General features: G+C 36.3%; 1 protein-coding gene across 1 annotated transcript in view; it reads right to left on the reverse strand.

The window, feature by feature from the left end:
• Positions 1 to 19,587, reverse strand: part of LOC143018654 (uncharacterized) — a gene marked incomplete in the record, with an annotated part of 838,726 nt that overhangs the window by 102,645 nt on the left and 716,494 nt on the right. The window contains 4 exon segments of the mRNA XM_076174236.1: positions 1,140 to 1,814; positions 13,572 to 13,620; positions 14,434 to 14,451; positions 18,825 to 19,094. Of these exon segments, the coding sequence (XP_076030351.1) occupies positions 1,140 to 1,814; positions 13,572 to 13,620; positions 14,434 to 14,451; positions 18,825 to 19,094 (1,012 nt within the window).

The raw sequence follows: 19,587 nt of genomic DNA on the forward strand, positions 1-19,587 counted from the left end.
TCATGGAGATAGTATGGGAATAGATTACACATTAAACAGATAACACTTTTAGTTTAAGGTGCTTACATATTTATACACTAATGCAAGCACTAAGTTTCTAATAAAAAGGTTTCTTTAAAAGATATCCACATCTCTATCTCAAGAGAACATTCAAAAGCTCAAACATTTGGTCAAGATACAGTGACACATGACTCAAAAGTGTGTTTAGATCTGAAGTATACCATTACCAAAGGGGGGAGATTAATCTCAAATTTAGAACTGTGTGTATGTGTGTGTGTGTGTGTGTGTGTGTGTGTGTGTGTGTGTGTGTGTGTGTGTGTGTGTGTGTGTGTCTATGTCTGTGTGTGTATGTGGGTGCATGTGTGTGTGTGTGTGTGTGTGTGTGTGTGTGTGTGTGTGTGTGTGTGTGTGTGTGTGTGTGTGTGTGTGTGTGTGTATTCACTTGGTCTTTGGATCACGTGTTGGACTCGTGATCGACAGCTATTTCCCTCCTTGAAGAGAGCTCAGAGATCGTAGGTCCGATCTATGGGTAATGCTATGACCTTACACACACACACACCCCCAACTCCCCGCCCACGAGAGTCAGAGTAACAACCCGAAGCACAGCGGTACCGAAATAATTTCGGCCCTGGGCAGGATTCGAACCAAGAACTACGGGCCACCATGGTAGCAGTTCAGCGCTCTACCAACTGCGCCACCGAGTCGTGTGTGTGTGTGTGTGTGTGTGTGTGTGTGTGTGTGTGTGTGTGTGTGTGTGTGTGTGTGTGTGTGTTTGCGTGTGTATGTGTGTGTACATATACAAATATACTATATAGATATATATCATATATATAGGCTACATATACATATATACATATATACACACTTACATATACATATATATATATATATATATATATATATATTGTACACACATATTATACATACATATAGTGGATAAAGGGTAAGTCTTACTGTAGATACTAAAGCCAATAAAACTGAACACAGATGGAGGGATTCCTTGTGGTTGATACAGGGCTCTTTCTACCATTCATATACAACCGCATCCAGAGGATTGGTACTGGAAAATCAAACTAACCACACAGATCATCCAACACCAACAACACTGAGGGACATTAAAACTTCTCCAGACGCATTACCTGGTTCCCGCTGGAAGCGCTTCTCCTTAAACTTCTCTTCTAGCTGCTCATCCAGGCGACCTAGCTCTTCGCCTAACTTCTGAAGAATATCTGACCTTCCTCCATCTGGTAAGTCATCAGAAGTGGAGTCGATTGTGCGCTTCTCTACGACAATGTGTTCTTGGATGGAACCGTCACCATCATCAGCAGTTGTGACAGATCGTCTTTCTATGGTTGTGGCTGATGTTGAGGAGGAGCTGGAGTCTGGAGCAACACTTGGCTGGGATATTACCTTCACCTCAGTTGTGCTTGAAGGTTCTGTCACCTCAGGTTTGGAAACTGGTTTCTCATCTTCCTTCTTCTCATGAACCAGTGGGATGGATTTATCTTCCATCTCTTCCACCTCCATCTCTTCCTCCCCCTTCAACTTTGGTGCCTTTATAGTTTCCTCTGTGACAATTGTGTGTGTTTTGGGCACCCTATCCTCTTCAGACTCTTTCCCAGCCCTCTTTTCCTCTTTGATTTTTTCTTCTATGATCACTTCTTTCTTCTTTGGCTCTGATTCTTTGTCCTCTAGCTTCTCAACCTTCTTTTCTTCCATAACAACCTTTTCTTCCCCCGCATATTTCTTCTCCTCACTTTCGTAGGTTGGAGAGAGATCCTTGACACGAGACTCCTGCTCGTGGCTGGGTTTGTCTGAGGAATACAGGGATGGCAAATAAAGGAGACAGACAACACAAAAGAGTGGCTGGCAGAAAATAAAAGATATGTGAAAACTAATTGATGGTTGGTTGGTTGGCTGGATTAGCTGGCTGGCTGGCTGGCTGGCTAGTTGGCTGGGTGGTTGGTTGGTTGGAGCATACATTTAGGAAAAACATAATAGTAATGATGATAATAATTAAATTAAAAACAAAGGATTCCAATTCTGGGGTGGAGGAAATTTGGTGCTCATAAAAAATTTGCCTGAGGCATTCAATGACTAAGTGATGTCATACATAACTTTTTTCATAGATCTTCTGGTTTTTTCATTGATATAGCTATGTAAAAGGCAATATTGTCAGATGATAATGCAATTTACAGATGCAAAGATACTGGATGAATCAAAGGTCAAACCAGAAGATCCCACCATACCAAGGGAGAAGCCTTTGATTCCATGCTTTGCTTCAACTAGGAACATACCAAGCAAATTGAACAAAGTAAACAAATAGTGAAATCCTTCAAATTTATCCTTAAACAGAATCTAAAAATAAAGTCAGATTGGTAACAAAATATTCTGTTTATAAAGGACACAAAGACCTTGTATACACAAATGTGGATATTACATGGACATGCATAATACATACACACATACTAGGATACAAGAATATGTGAGTATTTATCTAATTGTAATGTAAAGCAATTGATGTATGATTTTTTTATTCATTTTTTTTTACTATTTCCTCTTTTAGCCTATTTTACATGTTAACATACAGATGTGCACAATAAATCTATGAATAATAATAATAACTCTAGCTTTCAGTTTTGCTGACTGAAAACTAGCAGCCCTACTTTAGTAGGCAACAATCCTTAGACCCCCCCACCCTACAGATCTCTCTGAAAGAAATTATGGATTGTGCCTTTATTGTATAAATATAGGCATTTTTATGCCACATGCTAAAAAAAAAAAAAAGTGAAATAGTCCCTAGCTGTCAGTTCTCCTTATGTGAAAATTTAATGAAAAGTAGCAGAGATTGTATGACACTGGGTCTAGTCTGGAGACAAAGTGCCAGCCTATTAGGGCTGCATCTCTGATAATGTGTGTTTATTTACCCAATTGTAGTATACAATATATATGTATTTTTTTTTAAATCATACCTAGCCTCAAATTCATGTACAGTTCCAACTTAATCTATATCCTTGATTTCCAATTATCATATTTAGATTTGAACTCATGTATTGTTTCAGCTTGGCCTATATCACCCTCCAAGCTACTCCATGTATTCATGCACCAATTTGTAAAACTGTATTTCTTCACTTCCTTTAAATATGCGGTCTTTCCTAATTTGCTCCCATGACCTTTAACAGCCTTCCCATCTTTAATCAGATCTTTTCTATCAATATAATCTATCTCCTTTAATGACCTGAATACTGTAATCATATAATCTCTTTCTCTTCAATCTTTCAAGGTTAGCAGACCCAGTGCTTTTGGCCTTTCCTTATCCTGATATGGTTTATCTGCTAGTTTGGTTACTACCCTTTGTAGTCTCTTGATATTGTTTATATCCTTCACTCTGCATGGGGATCATACTACTGACACATATTCCAATCTTGGATGGATTAGGGTTTCAATGAGTTTTTTCATCATCCCTTCATCCATTTAGTAAAAAACTACTTTGATCTTCTGCAGTAGTCTGTATGTCTCTCCCACGATTCTGCTGAGATGTCTGTCAGGTGACAGGTTGTCTTTTATCAACATTCAAGTTTTTCTCCTCTTTGTTTTGAAATGAGTTCACTTCCTATGGAATAGTTTAAGGATGGTCTTTTGCACTTTTCCCTATTTCCAGTACTTTACATTTTTAGACATTGAACTTCATTTACCATTCTTGGCTACATATAGAAATAGTGTCTAGATATTTCTGCAATAGCCTACCATCCTCATTTTTCACTCTTCTCATGATTTTGACATTATCTGGAAATATGTAGGCATAGCTTGTTGTTCCTTCCATCATGTCACTGACATAGATAAGAATCATTATTGGTGCACTTACTGAACCTTGCAGAACTCCACTTGTTACTGCTCTCCATCTTGACATCTTACCCTTTCCTACTGTCCTCATGTAACTTTCCTACAATTTTTTTTTTCTCCATTCTAGTAGTTTGGCATTTAGTCCTCTAATTTGTTCCAATTTTCACATAAGTTGATTGTGAGGTACTTTGTCAAATGTCTTCTCTAGGTCAAGGCACACACAGTCCACTCACACCTCTATCTCTTACAGTGCATCTATAACTCTCAAGTAAAAGCTTAAAAGGTTTTATACACATGACATTCTCTTCAAAGAATTTTTTAACCCTTAATGATCTGCTTTCCAAAAATTGAATCTCCCTTGCCTATGTAATTCACTCCTTGGCTATATTTCCTCATCTTCCAGGTGAAATTCAATGGTTACATGGTCATTTTATCCTATGGGGCAATGGTAGTTCAATGAGCTGATGATGTCTGGCTTTTTGGTTAGCAACAGATCTAAATATGTGGGAATGTCATCTTTTCTTACCCAAATTCACTTCTTCTATCCATTGGGTCATTGTGCTCTCCATTGCTATACTTAAATGGGTATTTCCACAAAAACATGCTTTATCACTTCCTATTCCTCCCAGTTGACCCCACTGCAATTAAAATCTCTAGTAAGGACTATGTTTCTACTTTGTTCAATAGTTTTCTTTAGGAAAAGAGCTGTGTCCAATAACTTTTCTTGATTACTCAACTTCATTCCAAGCTCTTGTCTTTGGGGGGCACATATGCCACATTAAAGTATCTCTTATTCTGCCCTTTAGTACTAATTTTTAGGTTTATTGATTCAGCTTTGCCTTCACTCAGATTTGCTTCTCCCACCTCTATGTCACTTCTCACTTCAAACATTACTCCACCTAATTTATCTTTTCTATATCTTCTCCAGGAGGTATATCTATTGTTCCTCAACTATAGGTTAATAATTTTGGGTGAGTTTTGTCTCTAGTAGACACAAAATACCAGGCTTGTTTATCCTTAGGTAGTCATTTATCTCTGACCTAGCCAATAGTAATCCACCAATATTAGCGTATGCTACTCTAAGTTTCCTCTGCAATGCTGCCTTCCTGTTTTTTTTTTTTTGTTTTTTTTTTTTTGCCATTTCCTCACCTTCTGATTGACAACTTGCAAAAAAAAAAAAAAATAATAATAATAATAATATAATAATAATAATAATAATAATGATAATAATAATAATAATAATAATAATAATAATAATAATAATAATAAAAATAATAATAATAATAATAATAATAATTTTCTTTCATCCTATCATTTTTGGCTTTGGTTTCCTTTAAGAGCTTTCTTGTCTTTGCTCATCCCTCTTCATTAGCATCTTTCCTATTCCAAATGTTTTTCAGCTTTTCTTCTCATGCTGACTTCCATGCTGATTACCTCATTTGTCATGGCTTGCGACTTGAACTTTATTTTAATTGTACATCTGCCACTTCTCTTATAATGACCTAACCTATACATGCATTTGCATTTCTTTTTCATGGCATAACTTCCATTAAGTGATGCGTTCTTCTTGGCAATCAAAGAGTAAGATTCATCTAGACTTGTCAACTACATCTCTGACAAGAGATTTTCTTTTTTTTTCTGTTTCTTTTTATAACCTTGACTATTCCTTCTTCTAGGCTATTTCTTCTCTTTTGCTCCATGATATCTTTAAATGTTACTTTATCTCTCCTATCCTCATCTGTTGTTGGCCTATCCTCTTTTACCACTAAGAAGACTTTTTCTCTCATTTGTCAAAGTTTCATTTTCCCTAATCAATTTGTCAATCTTTGCTTTCTGAGCCAGGATTGTTCCCTTTTCTTACTCAAAATTTTGCTTCAGATCTTGCAATCTAGCCTCATGGGAGGAAATTAAATCTCTAAATCTTTTCAACTCTGATAGAATTTCACTTACCTCTATGATAGAGTATCCAACTTGTAACTTAACTTTTTTTTTCTAAATCATTCCCTGCACTACACTGATCAAGTTTTTCAGTGGACTTACCTTTTTGTATATGAAACCTTCAAAATCTGTCATTAATAGTGTAAATACAGCAAGAAATGACAATACTTTGATGTAAACAAACTAAAATTAATATTGAGTTTCTTTTGTTTCCTATCTTGAGTGACTTCAGAGACAAAGACCATTATTTTCCCTCTGTGACTCTCCAAAAGTTGGAATCAGCAATGTTTTGCCTCTACTGTAACCCTGAATAACTTTGCTTCCCCCTTCTCCATTCAACTGACAAGTATTCTTATCTGCCTTTGCCTGTTAAAGGCAAATCTAGGAGCCTTGCTTTGCATCGCCTTCATCACCGATGTCACGTCATGACAAAAATCACTATTTTTCCTACCTGATTTTCTCCCAAAGTTGGAATCAGCAATGTTTTGCTTCTACTCTGACCCTGAAATAGCAATGCTTCCCCCTTGTCCACTCAATTAGCAAGTATTTCCATCTACCTTTGCCTATTAACCACTTCGGTACAATGACGCCTATGTAGGTGTCATGAGGTGTGAGTGGACACACGAGGATGCCGGCATCAGCGTCTTGATTATATATTTCATTTGTAGTTGTACTTGAGTTACCTCCAGATTCTGTGAACTGGTTTGATCACGTTTTCTGTTTATTATTACTCAGAGTAAAAGTGGATGAGTAATACAGTAGTGACTTTATATTTTATAATGTGAGTAGTGTGATGCAAATTACATATGGCAGCCAATGCTGCATGGGAGAATTTGAGTCATACTGTAGTGGTTATAGGCATTTCTAGGAGTGTCGCATGAAGTTGCTGCTGCCACTGCACACACATGCATGTGTGTACTTACCTAGTTCTATTTACCTAATTGTAGTATACAGGAAAGGAACAATGCTCATTGGGTGTCTCCTATTCCCCAATTTTCTAACAAACCTAGACTCAAATTCAAGTACAGTTCCAATTTAATCTATATCTTTGATTTCCAATTATCATATTGTTTCAGCTTGGGCTATATCACCTAAGTTATTCCAGGTATTTATCCACCTATATGGAAAACTGCATTTTGTCACATCCTTCAGATATGTGTCTTTTCTTAATTTACTCCCATGACCTCTTAAATCCCTCCCATCTAGTCAGGAGATCTTTTCCATCAATGCAATCTATCCCCTTTAGTTACCTGAACACTAATCATATCACCTCTTTCTCTTCAATGTTTCAAAGTTGGTAGACCCAGTACTTTTAGTCTTTCCTCATGTGGTTTATCTGCCAGGCTGTGTACCAGTTTGGTTGCTGCTCTTTGTATTCTCTCGATCTTGCTTATATCCTTCATTCTGTGTGGGGACCATACTACTGACGTACATTCCAGTTTTGGGCGTATCAGGGTTTTGATGAGTTTTTTCATCATCTCTTCAACCATATAGTGGAACACCACTTTAATCTTCTGCAGGAGTCTATGTCCTCCCACAATCCTGCTGAGACATCTGTTAGGTGTGTGTATGTATTTACCTAACTGTAGTACACAGGAAAGGAGCAACATGCGTTGGGTCTCGTCTCCTATTCTCTAATTTTCTAACATACCTAGACTCATATTCATGTACAGTTCCAACCTAATCTATATCTTTGATTTCCAATGATCATATTTAGATGTGAACTCATGTATTCTTTGAGCAGGGGCAAAAATGATATGATAGGAAATATGTGTGTGTGTGTGTATTTACCTAGTTGTATTTTATGGGAAGAGAGCTATGCTCGTATTGACCCACTTTTATATCTTTCAGCATCCAATTTGATCTTAAATTCTTGTATAGTTTTTGCACTCACTATTTCTTCATTTAAGTTGTTCCAGATATCTACCACTCTATGTGGGAAGCTAATCTTTTTCATATCTCTTCTATAACTATCCTTTTTTTAAGTTTCTTTTCATGTCCTCTTTTCTTTTATCCCACTTTAATAAATCATCTCTATCAAGGACTTCTATCCCTTTCATAATTCTGTAGATGGTTAGTAGATCTCCTCTTTCTTTTCTTTGTTGTTCCAGGGTTGGTAGTTCAAGTTTGGCCAACCTTTGTTCGTATGTCAAGTTGGAGTGTGTGTGTATTTACCTAGTTGTATTTTACGGGAAGGGGAGCTATGCTCGTGGTGTCTCGTCTTCATATCTCATTTTATCTAAACTATTTTTAAATTCATGTATTGTTTTTGCACACACTACTTTCTCATCTAACTTGTTCCAATTGTCTATTATTCTGTGAGGAAAGCTGTTCTTTTTCAGATCTCTTCTATAGCTGTCTTTCTTGATTTTCTTTCCGTGTCCTCTTGTATTTCTATCATCCCATTTTATTAGATCCTCTCTATCAATAATTTCTATACCTTTCATGATTCTGTAAATAGCTATCAAATCTCCTCTCTCTCTTCTTTGCTTTAGTGTCTGTAGTTCAAGTTTTGCTAGTCTCTCTTCATATGATAGTTTTGAGAGTGTTGGTGCCAATTTTGTAATTGCTCCTTGTATTCTTTCAAGTTTTTCTTATACATTTTTTTGTATTTGGTGACCACATCATTGCTGCATATTCCAATCTTGGTCTTATCAGAGTGATTAGTATTTTCTTCACCATTTCTTCATCCAGGTATGTAAATGTCACTTTGATTGTTCTTATTAAGTTATAAGTTTCACCAAAAATCTTATTTATATGTTTCTCAGGTGACATATTATTCATAACAATGACTCCCAGGTCCTTCTCATTTTCTCTTTTTTTTTTATTCCTTCTTCTCCCAATTTATATGATCCTGTTATTCTGTTTTTTGTTTTTTTTTCAAATTCCATTATACTACACTTTATAGTGTTGAACTCCATCTCCCACTTCCTGCTCCATTCCCAGACTTTATTGAGATCACTCTGTAGTGATTCACAATCTTCTTCCATGTTCACTTTTTTTAATAGTTTTGCGTCATCTGCAAAGAAGCTCATACAACTTTCAATTTCTTCATCCATATCATTAATATATATAGTAAACATTACTGGGGCCAGAACTGTTCCTTGTGGAAAACCACTTATTACTTCATCCCAATTTGAGTGTTTGTCTCTGATCACTCTCCAATTTTTTTTCCTTGCAAAAAGTCTTCCATCCATTTAAGCAGTTTGCTCTGTATTCCTCCTTCAGTTTCTAATTTCTTAAGCAACTTGTGTGGTACTTTGTCAAAAGCTTTTTTTAGGTCTAGAAATGCATAATCAGCCCATCCATCTCTTTCTTGTATTATATCTATAAGCCTTGAATAGAAACATATCAAATTGGTGACACATAATTGTCCTTGTCTGAATCCAAATTGCCTTTGATTTAGCATATTGTTTTTTTCTATATATTTTACCCATCTACTTTTGACAATTCTTTCACAAATTTTTGCTATTGTACTTGTTAGAGAGACTGGTCTATAGTTTGTAGGGTCTTCTTTATTTCCTTTATATATAGGTACTATATTTGCTTTTTTCCAATCTTCTGGGACTTTTCCTTCTTTCAAGGAATTGTTTATTATGCTGTATTTTGTCAGCCAGTTCATTCCTGCATTCTTTCAAAATCCAATTTGCTATTTCATCTGGTCCATGCGATTTTCTGACATCAAGATTACTCAAGTGTTTCATCATTTCATTCTTTGTTACTTCTATTACTTTCATAGGGGGGACTTTCTCTTTCATTCGATCTCTTCAGGTTGTATGTTCTCCCTTGTAAACACTGATTTACAATGCTTGTTCATAATTTACGCCATTTCTATTTCCTCTGTGTATTCAACTCCTTGTCTTAATTTCTCCAAATCTTGTTTGTTTTTCAGTTTGTTGTTTACAAATCTGTAAAATAATTTTGGTTGATCTTTACATTTTTCTATGACATCTTTTTCATATTTTCTCTTTTCTTCTCTGCACACTTGTACATATTCATTTCTATAACAAGTATATATTTTCCATTTTTCAGTTCTTTTGTATTTCTTTGATTTGGTCCAAGCTTTGTCTCTTTTGTCTTTTAACTCCCTACAACTTTTATTGTACCAGCACTTTACATATTCTTTTTCTTTTTTGTTTTGTTTTGGGACATACTTTTTAACTCCTTTTTTTTTCAAATTTGTCAAAATATTCCATTTCTCTTCTACTGTTGTATCTTCTTTGTATATTCTTTCCCAGTTTTCATTTTGAAAGAATTCTCTTATTTTATAAAAAAAAAAAAAAAAAATCATACATCAATCTTCCTTTTCTATATTGTTCATTTCTTTTCATGTATTTTTTCTCATTTAGTTCTAGTTCTATCAATATGTGGTCACTTTTATCTTATTGGTGCCTGGTATTCTATCTTTTCCACTATTTCAGGTTCTGATGTGATTATTAGGTCTAGTCTCGATGGTTCTTCTTCATTTCTATACCTAATGTTCTCTTGAATCCATTGTGTATTTACCTAGTTGTATTTTATGGGAAGGGGAGCTATGCTCGTGGTGTCCCGTTTTCATATCTCATTTTATCTAAACTATTTTTAAATTTATGTATTCTTTTTGCACACACCACTTTCTCATCTAACTTGTTCCAACTCTCTATTACTCTGTGAGGAAAGCTGTTCTTTTTCACATCTCTTCTATAGCTGTCTTTCTTGATTTTCTTTCCATGTCATCTTGTATTTCTATCATCCCATTTGATCAGATTCTCTCTATCAATAATTTCTATACCTTTCATGATTCTGTAAATAGCTATCAAATCTCCTCTCTCTCTTCTTTGCTCTAGTGTCTGTAGTTCAAGTTTTGCTAGTCTCTCTTCATATGATAGTTTTGAGAGTGTTGGTGCCAATTTTGTAATTGCTCTTTGTATTCTTTCAAGTTTTTTTATACATTTTTTTTGTACTTGGTGACCATATCGTTCCTGCATATTCCAGTCTTGGTCTTATCAGAGTGATTAGAATTTTCTTCACCATTTCTTCATCCAGGTATGTAAATGCCACTTTGATTGTTCTTATTAAGTTATAAGTTTCTCCAAAAATCTTATTTATATGTTTCTCAGGTGACATATTATTCATAACAATGACTCCCAGGTCCTTCTCATTTTCTCCTTTTTTTATTCCTTTTTCTCCCAATTTATATGATCCTGTTATTCTGTGTTTGCTTTTTCCAAATTCCATTATACTACACTTTTTAGTGTTGAACTCCATCTCCCACTTCCTACTCCATTCCTATACTTTATTTAGATCACTCTGTAGTGACTCACAATCTTCTTCCGTGTTCACTTATTTTAACAGTTTTGCATCATCTGCAAAGAAGCTCATATAACTTTCAATTCCGTCATCCATATCATTAATGTATATAGCAAACATCATTGGGGCCAGAACTGTTCCTTGAGGAACACCGCTTATTACTTCATCCCATTTTGAATGTTTGTCTCTTATCACTACTCTCATTTTTCTTTCTTGCAAAAAGTTTTCCATCCATTTAAGCAGTTTGCCCTGTATTCCTCCTTCAGTTTCTAATTTCTTAAGCAATTTCTTATGTGGTACTTTGTCAAAGGCTTTTTTTAGGTCTAGAAATGCACAATCAGCCCATCCATCTCTTTCTTGTATTATATCTATTAGCCTTGAATAGAAACATATGTGTGTGTATTTACCTAGTTGTTTTTACCTAGTTGTATTTTACGGGAAGGGGAGCTATGCTCGTGGTGTCCCGTTTTCATATCTCATTTTATCTAAACTATTTTTAAATTCATGTATTATTTTTGCACAAATCACTTTCTCATCTAACTTGTTCCAACTCTCTATTACTCTGTGAGGAAAGCTGTTCTTTTTCAGATCTCTTCTATAGCTGTCTTTCTTGATTTTCTTTCCGTGTCCTCTTGTATTTCTATCATCCCATTTTATCAGATTCTCTCTATCAGTAATTTCTATGCCTTTCATGATTCTGTAAATAGCTATCAAATCTCCTCTCTCTCTTCTTTGCTCTAGTGTCTGTAGTTCAAGTTTTGCTAGTCTCTCTTCATATGATAGTTTTGAGAGTGTTGGTGCCAATTTTGTAATTGCTCTTTGTATTCTTTCAAGTTTTTCTTATACATTTTTTTGTACTTGGTGACCATATCGTTGCTGCATATTCCAATCTTGGTCTTATCAGGGTGATTAGAATTTTTCTTCACCATTTCTTCATCCAGGTATGTAAATGCCACTTTGATTGTTCTTATTAAGTTATAAGTTTCTCCAAAAATCTTATTTATATGTTTTTCAGGTGACATATTATTCATAACAATGACTCCCAGGTCCTTCTCATTTTCTACTTTTTTTATTCCTTCTTCTCCCAATTTATATGATCCTGTTATTCTGTGTTTGCTTTTTCCAAATTCCATTATACTACACTTTTTTGTATTGAACTCCATCTCCCACTTCCTACTCCATTCCTATACTTTATTTAGATCACTCTGTAGTGATTCACAATCTTCTTCCGTGTTCACTTTTTTCAATAGTTTTGCATCATCTGCAAAGAAGCTCATATAGCTTTCAATTCTGTGTGTGTGTGTGTATTTACCTAGTTGTATTTACCTAGTTGTGTGTGTGTTCACCTCGGATCTGCTGCAGTCTCTGTCGAGACAGCCAGACACCACCCTACGGCAGTGAGCTCAGAGCTCATTATTTGCCGATCTCTGGGTAGGTCTGAGACCACTCACACACCACACACCGGGACAGCAAGGTCACAACTCCTTGACTTACATCCCGTACCTACTCACTGCTAGGTGATCAGGGGTTACACATGAAAGGAGACAAACCCAACTTATCTCCGCCCGGCCGGGGAATCGAACCCCGGTTCTCTGGCTTGTGAGGCCAGTGCTTTACCAATCCGCCACTGAGCCGTGTAGGTGTGTGTGTGTGTGTGTGTGTGTGTGTGTGTGTGTGTGTGTGTGTGTGTGTGTGTGTGTGTGTGTGTGTGTGTGTGTGTTATTTGAACAAGTTCTTCTTTCTGTTATGGATGTGTGGATGTGTGTTTTGATATATCTATCATCTACTATTTGGGAAAAGGTTTTTTGGTATGTGTGTATGTATGGTATATATGTAATTACCCTACAAATTTGCATTTCTAGCATCAAAATTGTAAGATCACCCAATGAACTCACACTGTTTTGTTTATTTAATACAGGGATGCACGCACTCCTGTATCTGTAACAACACCACAGTAACAGAAAATAGCATTCTAAAGAAATAAATGGAATCTGAGAATACATCACTGTGCCATGCTAATCCAGTGAAGTTATATAACATAAAACAACTTTTTGTCCTATGATCATTTTCAAAAACAAATTATAAGCTTTTACAGGTCTGCTTTTATTATGTATGGACAAATCAGCCCAAAAGTACAAATGGGTTACACTGTCCAAGTATGAGGACAATATGTAAAAGCATGGTCTTGGTGTCCTTTACAAACCTAAAGAAATTTGTATACACTTGTATTTTAGAACTGTTCTACCTACATGTATAGAAAAAGAAATAAAAATCCACATTCATGACCTAATTTGTGGAGACATGGTTACAAATGACTATCACACAGCAGTTTAATAAGTTGTTTAAATATATATGCCATTTCTATGAAGAATAATCAGATATCAAAGAAGTATTTTAAATATAATCATGTAAATCTATAACTACTGTGTGATTTATTCATAACCATGGTGCTTTTTTTCATCACAAATAATGGCTACAAAGTACAACTGATACTGTCCTACCTTGATAAAGTCTCTGGTTCTCCTCCTCCTCTTCTGCGCTCTCTGCTTCCTATGGGAAAAAGTTTTTACCTATTAGCTGAGTATCTATGGGGATACATATGCTTGATGATCCCAAGGAGAAATATATTTATCTTAAGTTAGTCTTTATTTATGCGATTGGTAAAAACAAAACTACCATGCTAGTTAACTTTATGTACATTAAATTATTTCTAGAAAAAGTTATCTACTGTATATCTACTAAAAATCACTGAAATACCCTTTACCAATACTCTCATAAGACAGGGGTAAAATCAGTGGATCATCCAGATAATTCAAGCTTGAAAAAGTATATTACTTAATAGTTCATTCAAGATTCAAAAATTAATATCATTCAACAGCATCTTAAAAAATTAATTCCTACTTCCTTTATACTAATACAAAGGAAATAAATCCCAATACAGGGAAAGCACAAAAAATATAATCTGTTTAAAAAATATATATATATATATATATATATATATATATATATATATACATATATATATATATATATATACATCTATATATATATATATATATATATATACATATATGTATATATAAAAGAAATCCAGCTTTACTGTGGGGAAAACTGGGTTTGAGCAAAGACCATCCAGTTTGAAATATTTTTCGTTGTATTAGGTACAAATTTGGTAATTGTGACTTTCTTAAACAAATTTAAACTTCAATCTTATGTATCAAATAATAAATCATAGAAGGATTATTCAGTGTTAGAAATACAAATAGAATTATGTTCTAATGCAACCACAGCATTAATATCTTTAATTACTACATACTGAATGCTCTTAATAACCTACTTTATAGGGCTGTTAACAAGACTCACCCGAAGCTCCTTAAATCGCTGCAAAAATGCGCATGCAAGATCAACAGACACCAGCTTAGTTAACAAACACACATCACTTTCAGTCTCACACAAGACCATGTCCAGCACACTGATATGTATGAAAATATGTGTATGTACAATCCAAGAATTCTTATTATGCATGATGGCTTTCTATAACAAATAATCCTTTTTATTATCTAAATACTGAGCAAAGCAAATCACATTCTGTTTTTTCTGCTGAAATCCTTATGCTACTTCACTTCATACCATTTCAGGGAAAAGGTAAAATTTATATGTGACTGGGAAAAAATAGGTTTAAACACATTCTAAAATAACTGAATACAATTTTCTGAAAGCCTGCATCAGACTAAATGAAAAGTTATCAAGGCAAACTGGTGAACAAGAAATTTACCCTTGTAAATACAAAATCCACTTTTGGATAGATACAGTATACATATACAGATATATATTCCTAGAATGTGCACATACATGAGGTGCAAAGTTATCTTGAATGAGATGGTTTTGTACCCTCTATCCTATTTTGTTCATTGTTTCTTTCAGCATTCTATTATTTTTTTTTTTTTTTTTTTTTTTGGGGGGGATCAACATTCCTGTTCTCTTCTTTCCTATTCTCTAACACTCATTTATATTTAATGTATCACTGTATTACCTAATCAGACTACTATGATATACCACTTCCTCATTTTATTAATTCCCCCATACATGCAATGAACCAGTTTCTACAAAGTCCCTTTTTATGCAAATGGCAAATGACTCCAACTGCCCAAGATGCAGCCATCATGATGTCTAATTTTGTAATGGAGATACATATATTTACAACCAGTCTCACTGTTGTGGGTGGGACAGGAGTGCATTACATTGTTAACAGGTGTTGAAGTGATTATTATTACATGTGTAAATGGTAACTCTTGTGTGGGAGTCTTTTTCCTGCATTACCCATCTATTTCATTATACAACAACTTCTCGTTTAACAACGACAATTGAGACCAGCACGCCGTCGTTAACCGAATTGGTCGTTAAGCGAAAGTGTATACATACACGTACATGTACTGTATGTACAATGTCCAGCAATACATGTATCTTTATTTTCGTGTATTTTCCCTCTTTTATACAGTATATTAAAGCTTTATTTACTGTTTATTTACGGTGGTTAGGTTCCTGAAATTACCGTATATGACCAAATCCACGTTTGCTGACATTCCATATTGAATACCGGGGTATTTTTTTAGTTTCGACCATGGGCGCAATATAGCAATAGAAAATTAATTATTAATTTTGTAAATTAAAATGTATCAACGTAATATGCAATTTTGTGGGCGGAAATGAAAGTAAAAAATACCATGCTACAAGAAAATATGCTAATGAACGAAGTCGGTAGCATAGGATCGGGACACCATCTTGTCGTCTGCCAACATCTCTCACGACAACGACAATGAGGACGAGCCAGATGACATTTAATTTGCAGGTAATGATTTATCGAACACAGGTTAGGTTAGTTTAGTTTAGGTTAGACGAATTTATCATCCTTTCATTTCTTCGACATCGGCATCTATCATAACAAACATGGTGTACCATTCGTCCGACATGACTTCGTTACTTACGAAATTTGTTTTAGCACCTTTTTTTCCGCTCACAAAATTGCATATTATGTTGATACATTATAATTTACAAAATCAATAATTAATTTTCTATTGCTATATTGCGCCCTTGGTCGAAACTAAAAATTTACCACTACCGGTATATACTGTACCCCAGGTAGTTTTTTCAGCTTGCAGGATGGTAATGTAGACCTAAGCTTCAGAACACTTTACCTCACAGGTAATATCCACCGTACAAGTTCATTTATAACATCATACAAATTTGCCTCAGCCAACTTAATTATCATACACGACGTCGTGACTTCGGGAGATTTACGTTAAACGAATGTCATAAAGCCCGTCGTTACTCCGAGTTGTCGTTAACCGAGCAGATCGTTAAACGAGGAGAGGGTGTATATGTACAATTAGGGAATGTACACAAGATGCATGTGGCTGGTTGAACCTATGTGGCTCATGGGAGGACCTACTGGACTGAATTTTTCCTTGGTAGGAAAATAAATATGTTTAATTATTAATGATACATTTCCTTCCACTTAACTCCCCACTCATACATCTAAAGAAAAAACTTGAAGCCACGCTATCAAAACCTAACCTCAGCTTTTAATATAAGGGGGACCATGAGACTGGTGGTTAGTGGTGTGATTACTTATCATGCCTCATCTATCCTTGGATAAAATTGATGAGAGAATCAAGTCTACTAGTTTTTTTTTTTTTTTTTTTAGGGGGGGGGGAATCACAACTTGTGGGCTAAACAAATGGCCATGGCTAATTATCTGGGAGCTGCATTTTTCCTGTATGAGAAATGTAATGCAACAAATTGACTGGCTGACTGTGTAGCCCCTTTTCCCAGTTAGATATGGGAGACAATATCACATATATACTACAAATTATGGGCTCACCCGAAACAACTCCACACTGACAGTCTAGATACCAGTTGCCTTTCCACCCTTCAACTTACAGCCTCTCTGTCCTTCCTCAGAGAGAGAAGAGTTTCATTTACCAATGGATGGGTAATCACCACCTGAACATCAGTCAATGGAAGCTAGCCAATTAGAGGGTCAACTATGTATATATAAGTGTTCAAAATATTTTACCTTTAATAATTCCCTTGTTATATATCACATTAACTCTCCAAAAAAGAGTTCTAGTCCAGCATTTCAAATTCCTCTATTGGTCTGGGTCCCTAGCCAATCCAACAGTATGACTCATATCTATATTTCCACTGTCTCACACAATAGCACTCTTCAGCCTTGGATCCCCTTCAATGCACTCCTCAACAGCTTTTTTTAAGATACGGTACTAGACAAGGGAGACAGTATCACATGCATACTACAAATCATGGGGGTCACCCTAAATAACAAGCATATTCTATGGTTAGCACTGATCAACTAGAATGATCCTTAGCATAGAACAGCTTCTCTTCAAGTTCATTAACTTCAGTGAGAGTATATACTTCAATTAGAGAGATGAAGCCCAAGATGTGCTCAAATCTCACCAGCATCATATGCTCATCAATTGAAGTAACCACCATAACAGCAGCCTTTAATTGATTAGCTATGCCAATAGCTACCACACCACCACTCCCAAGGTAGGTTCCACTGCTGTAACCCAACCAGTAGTAAGTATAGCCCTTGTTACTGACATTACCACTGCCCAGTTTCCTCACCTCATGGCAAGCACCCTATATTCAATTTAAGTTTCCTGAGGTCAGATGGTAAAAAGTGTGGCTGATTGACCTTAGAGATAAAGCATGTTCCAGTTGCTTACACTGAGCCTACTGGAAGTTCACCCCCAGCCTAGCTCAGTGTACTCATGCTTCATTTGCAATCCCACCTCACGTCAGAAATGTCATATCTGCATTTGTCTACCCATGCCCCCACCCACCACAGAGCCCAACAAGGAAAGTCATGGAGTTTGATTCATAATCCAACAGTTTGAGAGGTCATGGGAGAGTGTACACACCCATTGCCTTGGCACTAAGGGAGGAGCAGCTACAGACTGTGCAGTATTGGGCACCTCAGCTGATTTGCCTCTCCTCTCCAAGCCAAGAGGGGCCATTTGTCCTGGCCTGAATCACAGATGGAACAGATGTGTTGATAGTCCCTCAGGGGGGCTGGGTGTAGCTCAGTGTAACCACAGTACTGAATATTAGCTCAGCCTCCAAGCCTTCAGCTATTACATCCTTGACCCTGCAGGGTCACCATGTACCGCAAACAGGCCTTATGGCCTGGTCCAGAGACTTAAGTGTCACCTACATAGAGCTGCACCTCCAGATGAAGGTTAGGTTGTACATGGGCTTTGAAGATAGGCAGTGGGGAGATGACTCTTTCTGATGTTCATCTCCCAAGTGCCAACACTGGCAGGTACCCACACTTGGTCCCCTACATGGATATATACCTGTATGATATACTGTATACAATATATAACGCCAATAAGTAACAAAATATATTGATAAATATTCAGTATTCCCTTTGTGATATATGTGTTCTTCTGAGTCTTAACTGAGGTTAAGGAAATTCATGTGCACATATGGATAAACAATAAACATGGGTAAATGGTATAACAGCAGAAAGCACACATAGCTTTAGACACCTGCCACATAACAAAAGAGAAGCACATCTCTATGCCAGCCTCATCATGCAGTGGAGGGCATATCTGAGCTAATCTAATTTCCTCATATCACCTTTAGCAGCTAACTAGCTAAGTCTTCAATGTAATTAGTTTATCCTCAAATGCACTGTTAACTAACAGCACCACCTAACTTAGGCTTACCTTCATCATGTCTTGCTCATCATAGGACACATCAAGGGAAACATCTCTATTAAGTGTGGTGTCTCTTGAGGGTCCCAGCTCCTCCCTCAAGGCATCAAAGCCAGACTGGTCAAGGTTGACTTTAGCTGAAAACCCAGACTGTTCTAATCGGGCTTTGGCCATGGCCTTTTCAGAATCATCAGTGACAACTTCTACATTGAAAATACACTGATTAACAATATCTTCACGGTTGATTTTTCTGAGGGCTTTTTCTAGGATGTTACCAGTTGCCTGTTAGAAGAAACAGAGATAATATAGAAAGTGTAGCATGACAAACAAAATATGATAATGTTCAATGGACCAAAAAGTTCTTGTTTGATGATCCATAATTTTTTGGGTTATAAATTGAAATATTTGCAACAATTATAGCTGAGTGATGGCAGACCATACGTATGTAACAAAAAAGAACACCACTTCAATCCTCGGGTAACCCCAAACTTTCCCCACCAAAGGCAGGGCCTTTCAACAGTTTACATACATACATACATATACCAAGGCTTTTTTTTTTTCCCTCCCAAGGGAGGTAGCCAAAAAGGGAAAGGCACAAAAACACTCCCACCCATTACATCCCCAAATACACTCCACACCCCTCCCACCCTTCCTCTCATCTGAGCACCTCCTGGATGACGGGTCATCCCTGCACCCTGCCCACCGCCCTGGGTCAGAAGCAGTGTCGCAAGACACAGTACATCCACAGCAAGGCCGCTTCATTTAATCGGCGACC

The sequence above is a fragment of the Oratosquilla oratoria genome, chromosome 35 (assembly GCF_046742065.1).
Source record: "Oratosquilla oratoria isolate Oo_2021 chromosome 35, ASM4674206v1, whole genome shotgun sequence".
Taxonomy (NCBI): Eukaryota; Metazoa; Arthropoda; class Malacostraca; order Stomatopoda; family Squillidae; genus Oratosquilla; species Oratosquilla oratoria.